The sequence below is a fragment of the Ictidomys tridecemlineatus genome, chromosome 6 (assembly GCF_052094955.1).
Source record: "Ictidomys tridecemlineatus isolate mIctTri1 chromosome 6, mIctTri1.hap1, whole genome shotgun sequence".
Classification (NCBI taxonomy): Eukaryota; Metazoa; Chordata; class Mammalia; order Rodentia; family Sciuridae; genus Ictidomys; species Ictidomys tridecemlineatus.
In genome coordinates, this window is record NC_135482.1 from 62,385,256 (window position 1) to 62,395,094 (window position 9,839).

At 49.2% G+C, this 9,839-nt stretch overlaps 1 protein-coding gene across 2 annotated transcripts; it reads left to right on the top strand.

Annotated features, from left to right (window-relative positions):
- Positions 1-404: 404 nt before the first annotated feature.
- Krt2 (keratin 2) lies at positions 405-7,021 on the top strand. 2 transcript variants are annotated; one of them, XM_078014635.1, is made up of 11 exons: positions 405-1,046; positions 2,048-2,262; positions 2,600-2,660; positions 3,225-3,320; positions 3,926-4,096; positions 4,319-4,438; positions 5,250-5,470; positions 5,860-5,892; positions 6,004-6,033; positions 6,178-6,281; positions 6,312-7,021. In XM_078014635.1, exons 1-11 carry the CDS (start codon positions 405-407, stop codon positions 6,599-6,601), a joined length of 1,983 nt encoding a protein of 660 aa, XP_077870761.1. In that variant the 3' UTR covers positions 6,602-7,021. The 2 variants fall into 2 exon arrangements, with proteins under 2 accessions (XP_077870761.1, XP_077870762.1); XM_078014636.1 differs by having other exon boundaries at positions 5,860-5,894; positions 5,994-7,021.
- The last annotated feature ends 2,818 nt before the right edge of the window (positions 7,022-9,839 follow it).

Consider the following 9,839-nt stretch of genomic DNA (forward strand, 5'->3'; position numbering starts at 1 on the left):
CTTGGATCAATCCAGAACAGGGAGCAGCATTCTGCAGAAAGTCTTTTTTTTTTTTTTTTTCAGGTTGGGAAACCCAAATCCTAATCTACTCTTCTGATGAATTTACAAAAATTAAATTGCATGACAGATGTCCAGATAAACAGAAGTTCGCAATCAAAGCAAGTTCTGGAATGGAGCTGATTAGTAGTTTTTTTTTTTTTTAATGGCTATTAAGTTTGATAATCACTCACCAGGAATAGCTTCCAGGTAGACCAAACCCATGTATAAGTGGGCCCACACCCATGCACACCAACACCTAGTCGGCAGGTATATAAGGGGACCCTGCCAGTCTCCCAACAGCACAGTGCAGTCTCCAGCCTCAGCTCTTCTCCGAACCTCCACCTTTCTTGCTGGGCAAAGGCATCATGAGTTGTCAGATCTCGTGCAGATCTCGAAGAGGAGGCGGCGGCGGCGGAGGATACCGGGGCTTCAGTAGCGGCTCCGCTGTGGTCTCCGGGGCTAGCCGGAGATCGACCTCGGGCTTCTCCTGCCTGAGCCGCCATGGAGGTGGCGGAGGGGGCTACGGTGGAGGCGGCTTTGGCAGTCGGAGTCTTGTTGGCCTTGGAGGGACCAAGAGCATCTCCATAAGTGTGGCTGGAGGAGGTGGAAGTTTTGGCTCCGGTGGTGGATTTGGTGGCAGAGGAGTCGGTTTTGGAGGCGGCAGTGGCTTTGGAGGTGGCAGTGGTTTTGGCGGAGGCAGCGGCTTTGGCGGCGGCGGTTTCGGTGGAGGCAGTGGCTTTGGCGGCGGCAGCGGCTTCGGAGGTGGCGGTTTTGGTGGAGGCCGCTTTGGAGGTCCTGGTGGCTTTGGAGGCTTTGGGGGTCCTGGTGGCCCTGGTGGTTCTGGCCCTGGAGGATTCCCTGGTGGTGGCATCCACGAAGTCTCTATCAACGAGAGTCTCCTGCAGCCACTCAACGTGAAAGTTGACCCAGAAATCCAGAACGTGAAGTCTCAAGAGCGGGAGCAGATCAAAACTCTCAACAACAAATTTGCTTCCTTCATCGACAAGGTGAGATGGAAGAAGCTGGCTCCTTCAGTGCTAATTGTAAAAGAAAGGACATGGATTCGTTCCTTCTAGAAGCCCCTTGGTGTGGCCATTGCAGCCTGGGTTATTTGCAAATTCTTCATGGCATAGATGCTGGCTTTGAAGGCTCTGTTTCCCGCAACAGTCTACAGTTAGGAATTATTTGTCTCTTCGGTTTTATTTTTCAGTCCAAATTACTAATATGTATGGAAAATCCTGATAATCACAGAAAAATCCACATAGCAATTAGTGGACTGAACAGGTCAGGCTATGGGACAGCAGGTTCGGAAAGTGATTGGTGAGAAAACTTCTTCCAAGGTAGTTTCTCCTTCCCTGAAAAGTGATTACTCTATGAAATTCTGGGAAGCAGAACTTGAAATATATGCTTGGAGCTGAATGAAACTCTGGCCTTTAAGAGAAGTGTTCTCAGTTTTGTCACCCATAAAGTCTTTATTGGTGTCACTTTGGGGTGTTACTGGGTTTTCTCCCATTTCAAGGCAGATGAACCTGTCTGTTGTTTTGTCTGCCTTGAATTAGTCAGGACTTTACAAGGCTTTCAAAACCAGGCAAGGAGCCCTGCCCTCTGGGACACGTGCTCAGCATCTTGGGTTACAGTGCCAGTAGGTGCTTGCTTTTGGTTTTCTCCACAATTTATGGGACCTTGGCAGGGAATGTAACTAGGAGGAGGGAGGGAAATGGCCTGGAGTCTTGGGAGCAGTAGCAAACAAAACAGTGGGCGTAGGAAATAGAGCTGTGTGCACGGAGAGGGCCAGGCATAGCTTTAGGAGCCATAGAACTTTCCAAGTGTGAGGGCAGGGACCTCAGAAGCTCTACCCAGCTCTTTCCAGCCTCCCTCTGGCTGTTGAGCACAGAATCTTATGACTTCCTTACACCCCAGAGCAGCACCAGAGCTGGTGTGGGACGAGCATGGCTTGCTGGTGTGGAGGGAGAACCAGACCTGATGTGCTCTTCTTTGGTCATGGCAGGTCCGTTTCCTGGAGCAGCAGAACCAGGTGCTGCAGACCAAATGGGAATTGCTGCAGCAAATAGACGTGAGCTCCAGGACCACCCACCTAGACCCCATCTTCCAAGCCTATATCAGTGTTCTCAAGAAACAAGTGGATGGGCTTAATGCAGAAAGAACCTCGCAGAATTCAGAGCTGAACAACATGCAAGATCTTGTGGAGGATTTTAAGAAGAAGTAGGTGAAGTAGATGTGTGGAGATAGATACTTAAGGGAACATCCAGTCACTCTTCTCCCTAGTGGCATTTGTGGTGACAAAGGGGAGAGGTGTCTGTATCTGTCACTTATTTGTGAGGAAGAACTTATGGTTTTAGAGATCATATTTTCACATGTTTGAGATTAACTTATAGAAATCTATCCTCATTTGGGATATCATAGTTTTAATTTAGGTGTTTAAAGAGTGTTTAATATTCTCAGAGAATGGGCATTTCAGGTGAATCTCGTAGAAAAAGGAAAAGAAAAGAATAAATAAACTAGAACCAATTTAACTGCCGCATCATCTGGGTCCCAACAGGTATGAGGATGAAATCAACAAGCGTACAGCGCTCGAGAATGATTTTGTGACACTTAAAAAGGTAAGCAAGAGGATGCCATGGCTGGGATGTGAACAGGGTGCCTCACACACCATCATGTCCCAACAGGAAGGCTGGAAAACAGTGCACAGTAGCCAGAGATAGGGATGACATGTCTGTGGCCAGTTCTTATGGAAAAAAACAGGGTTTCTGCAGTTCAAGCTTCTGGAGATAATTTTCCTGCAGGGAACTTGGAATAGAATCCAGGGAAATTCAGGAGAGGTGGGATGGACAGACAGGAGAGAGGGTTGTATGGAAGTACACAGAGGCCATTGTACCCACTGTGGGAACACACCATGTCTCAAACAGGGCACAGAATGGTTAGCAAAGCTTTGTTCCACGCAAGCTCTTTTGGTCTTGGGGGTATGAGCAAAGGGCATGGGCATGGAGCATCCTGCAGAGGAGCATGGTGAACCACACACCAAATGAGGCTCTGTCAGGATGTGGCTTATCTGGAGGTGCTTGAGATACTGGAGAGCAGCTCACAGGCACTGGGTAGAGGAGAGTGGCTGGAACCGTATGGAGGACCATCCGAGTTTCACCAGAGACCCCTGAACTTTCCTGCAGGATGTGGACAGTGGATACACGAACAAGGTGGATCTGCAGATCAATGTGGACTTACTCACCCAGGAGATTGAGTTCCTGAGAACACTCTATGAGGCGGTAAGAAGCCTTCTCCTGGATTATATCCTTTCTGTCTACCCTTTCCACCAAACGGAAGTCCTACTCAATTGGTGAAACGGAGGAAAGAATGGGGTTTATGTCTTGACCGAATTCAAGGTGCCACCATCCCCCCACTAGGAACTTCCATAACTCAGGTGTTGAGGGAGAAGGATTTTCTTCTCTGATGTCATAGGATGTTAGGTTCAAGAAATACCACTTCAACTCTCCTCCCTCAATCCCCTACAAGCCCAGCTTCCCTTAGGAAGAGATTGCCCTGTGCCTATTTCTCTGCCCAGTATACTTCAGAGATAAAAATGCATTATGTCTCCTTATCCCTCTCCCTGGTTTAGAGGCGCACATGATTTGTGAAATAGAAAGAAAAAAAATGAAGGTATTTGCCATGAATGGGCTTCTTTCTGAGGCACTTACAGCATAAGGGGTGAAAGCTGTTGACTAGGAGGCTCAGAAACCCAGACACGCCCCCCCCCATAGTTCTGAGAGCAACCTCAGGAGAGGCCTAGGCATAGCATCCCACCAGGGCATGCTTAGTCTGAGAGTGTGGCTGTGGGCAGAAAGTCATGGCCAGATCTTCCTGTGTGTTGTAGGAAGTGTCTCAGCTTCACCAGACGATCACTGACACCAACGTCATCCTCTCCATGGACAACAACCGCAGCCTGGACCTGGACAGCATCATTGCTGAAGTTCAGGCCCAATATGAGGAGATCGCTCAGAGAAGCAAGGATGAGGCAGAGGCCCTGTACCATAGCAAGGCAAGTGCTGGGGAACTAGGAGGAGCCACAGGTCCTTACAAGCTGGGCTTCACCCCAGCCAGGACACGTACAGTAAGATTACTGGTGTGCTTCTTTAATGGAAGTTGGGCAAAGTTGGGCATCATTCCCAAGAAAGAGTGTCCAGATTGATAGCCACTGGGTCAAGTTGAGCCTGCCCCAGGCTGGACTCCCCTGTGAACTGTCCTCTTCTTTCCATATCAGTATGAGGAGCTCCAGGTCACTGCAGGGAAACATGGAGAGAGCCTGAAAGAGTTCAAGATGGAGATCAGCGAGCTGAACCGCATGATCCAGAGGTTGCAAGGGGAGATCTCACACGTGAAGAAGCAGGTGAGGTGTTCCCCTTAGGATTGGTCCAGCTCCACTGGTTGAGTAGAGCTCAGGGTGGTGTGGACAGTGGTAACTATGTGTGTGAGAGTGTGTGTGTGCTTATGTGTGGGAGAGAGACAGGAGACACTGAGGGCTTCTAATCTAGTTTATATTGATCCTGATCCTCTCTCCCTAATTCAAGGCTGTAACAATTTTTAGAGTGGTCTAAGAGACGTTTCAAAATAAGGATTAATGAAGGGAAATAATTGTGATCACTTTTTGGCTGCCTACCTGAGTCAAAGAAGCAGCAGCAAAAAAGGCAAAAGTCTTTTGTTTCCCCCTGAGGATTGCAGACATAGTTTTGTGTTTGTGTGTGGCACAGGCCTAGGCACCAGCAGACTGGGTTTAGGCCAGGGGTAGGAGCAGTACCCTGAGTTTTGGAGGGGCTGGCCAGGGATTGGACATTAGCTGTGGAGCAGATAATGAGGGGCAGAGTTGACTCCCTAAGCAGAAGTCCTGCAAAGCACTCTGCATGGAACCTCTTCATTTGCATCAGAATAGGACAGTGATCCAGACCCTGTGCTATGAGGATCAGGGACATCATGGAGAAAGCCTAAGGGTCTGGTCAAAGGGGAGGTGGGAGGAAGATACCCCAGAGACATCAGCGAGTTTTAGCACAGTGTCTGTGACTTGCATTCACTTCAGGAGGCACTCAGCACTTTGGGGCCAGCCACTCAGGTCTCCCAAACTGGGCAGCTCTGCTCCCTGTCTCCTTCTGCTGGGCAGATTCTACCCTCTGTATAAACAGAAACTTTCCCTCCTTCTCTCCTAGTGTAAGAGTGTGCAAGATGCCATTGCAGATGCTGAGCAGCGTGGAGAAAACGCCCTCAAAGATGCCCAGAACAAGCTCACAGAGCTGGAGGAGGCCCTGCAGCAGGCCCGGGAGGACCTGGCCCGGCTGCTGCGTGACTACCAGGAGCTGATGAACACCAAGCTGGCCCTGGACGTGGAGATCGCCACCTACCGCAAGCTGCTGGAGGGCGAGGAGTACAGGTGAGGGGCACTGGGAGGGGAGAACCTTCTTTCTCCTCCTACGAGGGCTGCAGTGAAGGCAGGGAAAACAGAGTGGGGACAGGGCTTCTGACAGCTGAGATCTGGCGTTCTCTCTGCTCCCTAAGCCAAAATTACAGACACAAAACATTGGTGTAGAGTTGCCTATTCATCATTATGGAATGATTAACAGGCATATTAAAATATATTAGGCAAGAACTTAAGCACCCTGATCTTTTCTGAAAGAGAAAGCAAAGTGGTATGACGACAGGGTAGTCCTCGGTGGCTGATTTTAGTGTCTAAACCGCACACTTGTAGATGGAAGTTAAAAAAGCAAGATGCATGCAGTTTAAGTACTCTGCCACAAATCCGTTTCTCTCTCTCCCTGACAGGATGTCTGGAGAATGCAGTAACAATGTGACTGTGTGTAAGTAGTGGGGTGTGGTCCTGTCCTATGGGGTGGTGTGTGGGGTGCAGCAGGCAGAGGTGGGCAGCACTTTCTGTGGTAACATTCTCTCTCCTGCAGCTGTGACAAGCAGCTCCATATCTTCAAGTGTGGCATCCAGGTCTGGCTTTGGAGGCCAGGGCTCTGGAGGTAGAGGATTCAGCTCTGGAAGTAGCAGTTACGGCTCTGGAGGCAGAGGGTCTGGTTCCAGAAGTGGTGGTGGAGGAGGATTCAGCTCTGGAGGTGGTTCTAGAGGAGGCTCCAGCTCTGGAGGAGGATTCAGCTCTGGAGGTGGCTCTAGAGGAGGCTCCAGCTCTGGAGGAGGATTCAGCTCTGGCGGTGGCTCTAGAGGAGGCTCTGGCTCTGGAGGTGGATACAGCTCTGGAGGAGGTTCCCGAGGAGGCTCTGGCTCTGGAGGAGGATTCGGCTCTGGCGGTGGCTCTAGAGGAGGCTCTGGCTCTGGAGGTGGATACAGCTCTGGAGGAGGTTCCAGAGGAGGCTCCAGCTCTGGAGGAGGATTCAGCTCTGGAGGAGGCTCCAGAGGAGGTTCTAGCTCTGGAGGAGGATTCAGCTCTGGAGGTGGTTCCAGAGGAGGCTCTGGCTCTGGAGGGGGAGTTTCTGGCTCTGAAAAGGGTGGCTCTGGCTCAGGTGAAGGTTGTGGTTCCAGTGTGACCTTTTCTTTTAGATAAGATGGTGTCCTTTCCCGACTCTTCCACTCCAGAATGTAGAAGCCTGTCTCTGCCTCTAACTGACATCAAGTCAAATTCTGTCAAATGCCATCTCTGAAGGCATTTGGGAGAAAGGGATGTCCATATACAGTTTTTGAAAGATCTTTTCAAACCAGTTAGAGCCAGTGATACCCATTGTGTTCTGGGGAAAAACTTCACTGTCCAAATTTTTCTTCCAGCCATGCCCCATTCCTAGTCCCCTATGTCCCTGCAATGCCCACTTGGTAGTTCTTTTCCAGGCAGGTCTTCTGCTGAGCACTCCAGTGTGGCCTACCAATTCCATCTCAAAGCTCTCGCCTTTCTCCTGGAGGTGCCTGGGGAAACATGCTTCTGTGTACATATCCCCCTCATCAATGCTTTCTGAAGTGCTGTGGTCGGGGTGTCTGCCCAATAAACTTCATTTGCAATTCATGTCATTTGATGTCAAGTCTCATTTGTCGGATGTCAAGTCTCGGTGGAAGTGGAAGTGGGTAGCCACGGAAAAAGAAGATTTGGAAATGACCAAAGAGGGAGTCCTGGAGGAGGGGCAGGTCCCCCTGGGGAAGTGTGGCTTGGAGAGGTCCAGGGTGTTTTCTTCTGAAAGCAAAGGGGTGGACTGTGATGCCCTCAGAAAGTATTTGCCAGACTTACTATGGCATCACCAGCTGGTGGACGGGGGGATTTGTGGAAAATTCTCTTCCTAGGAAGAAGCACTGTTCTCAAGAAGCATCTTTCCTGTTCTGGCAAGAGCTTTGCTCAGAGGGGACTTCTTGGTAAGGCAAACTAGCCCAGCCCCTGAGCACGCACCCAGGCTTCTGCAGTTCTGAGCTTCCCAGGCAGAATTCTGCCAGGTGGTCTAGACCGTGTCCTCTCCCCCTGCAGGCTACACTCCCTAGTGCTCTGGGCAAGGCTAAGGGAAACACCTGGGAAGCATCTGGAGGGCTGTGATGATGTCTCCAGAGTAAGTAACTTCTGTTTTCCCAGCAGAGAAGTCCCATTACCCTGACCATATAAAAAACCCTTCTCCCCTAATCCATGGGCACCCATGAATGTCTCAATCAGTATGGCCTTCCTCTGTGGGCATGAAAATTATTTTGGCCCCTTCTCCTGAAGGGCTCCCCTGAGCTCCCAGGGAGATAGGGAAGGGTCAAACAGTTTGGCCAGAGTGGCCCAAAAGAGAGTTGGTAGCTTGGGTGGGTGAAAGCAAGCTTCACAAATGTAGTATTCAGGTGCAGCAGATGTGGCTTCAAAACAACTTAAAAAAAAATCCTGAGGACAATTTTTCCTCTGATTTCATTCCAGTACTAAGGACTTGGTGAGGCCTGATTGAACTTGTGACCCTCTTCTTTCCCCCAGAGGGTGCAAGAATGACTTCAAGAAATGGCAGTGGCTCTAGAGGAGAGCAACACTCATAGATACAGACACCTTCCCTGGCCTGGACTAGCCAGGTCACAGCCCCAGGCTGGGCAGGAAGAGCTCTGTGAGCGCCATGATGGCAAGGTGACAAAAGAGGCTGAGCATTCCAGGGGGTGTGCTGCTCAGAGCAGGGTCCTGAGGACTGCCCTGGCCTCCGTCAGTGGAGAGGTCTGTGGAGGCAAGGTATCACGCTGGGAAGAAGTACGGGGGGCTGGCTATTCTAGGGTATAAAGGTTGTGTAAACACGGACATAAACAGAAACTAGTTTCACAGACACTTGGGGCAGGAAGGGTGCTTCAGCAGTCAGTGAATTTAGGTAAGGTAACTGGAGGTAAGACTCAAGAAGGAAGTTTAGAAACCTGGCCTCCACCCCCAAGTTCATGCACTGTCTCAGGTTTCAGGATCTGTGAGCCACTCTGAGAACTTTCTGAGGGGAGGAAGAGGTGAGGCAGGAAGGGGGAGGCTTTTATTCCCAACCACCTAATTTCCCGAACTATCAGTGGTCTAAACCCTGACCCCTTCTGTGTTCATGGCTCCTCTTCCCCATCCCTCCAGAGATAGCCTCTCTTTTCCTGGATCTACTCAGACACATGCTACTTTTTTGTTGCACTCAAAGGGCAAAGTTAACCTTGGACATGAACTCTGAGAGATGTGGGCCTGAGGCTCTCAGAGGTAATGGCCGAGGGGCTAGCTCTGGAGAAACATGCCCCTCCCACCAAGGCCCTCTCCAGAGCCTGCCTTATCTCTCCTCTTTATCAAACTCCCTTTCTTGTCAACTCACATAAGTGTCCTCGGAGAGCTCACCTCCTCCAGGAAGCCCACCTGAATGGAATGCTCATGCTTCCTTTACCTGCTGTGAAGTGAGAAGGCCTCATCCCGGGAGTGAGGAGACTTAAATGCTGTCTTCAGCATTGGGGGACTTGTTGTGTGACACTAGTAAGTCGTTTCTCATCAATTTCTGTATCAGTTTATAAGGTGGATGAAGATTATCTCCATAGATCCTTCTAGCTCTGCTGACAAGATTCCTGCCTCTGCTTCCTTCAGTTACAGCTGATGAGGTTTTGTGACATTCAGTTAAGATGCTCAGAGAGCCTGTATGAGAGTGAGTATGGGTCAGTCCACATCATTTTCATTAACAGTCTGAGGGAGCTTGACTGAGGCAAGGGCCTGCAAGGAGCTGAGGTCTAGTCAGGGATGGATGTGGAATTGACAGCTGTTCACACAGGCTGAATGTAATTAAGAGCTACTCTTAAGTAAGAGTGTGCATTAAAATCATCTGGGCACTTACTAAAAATGCACGTTCTTGGTTCTAGTCCCCTAAAGTTTGTACCAGCAGAAAAATGGGGTAGAACTTAGAAATTTGCACTTTGAACTAGCTCCCCAGACTGGGGATATAAGCTGCTTTGAGAAACACTGAAATAGAGAGGAAGGGAGCAGGAGCAATAGTGGATTTAATTCCTGGCATCTTGGAATTGAATAGGCTGCTCAATAAAAAATTGATAATCAGATAAAAGATATTTGCTTTTGGAAAAGTTACTTAACCAGTTTGATTTACCCATTTGTAAAACACCAATGCTGTGTTTTCTCATAGGGCTGCAAAGAAAGTTAGATACAATAATAAATGATGAATGCTCATTTGTAGGACTTGTGCTGTCACAGCATGCAATGCCATGGCATCTATTATTATTGTTAATTCTAGACAGAATTATGGAATGGGAAACTGTTCATGGATGATATGATTTCACATTCAGGCCCTGAAGGATATGTGGGATTAATTAACAAATAATAATAATAATAATTTTTT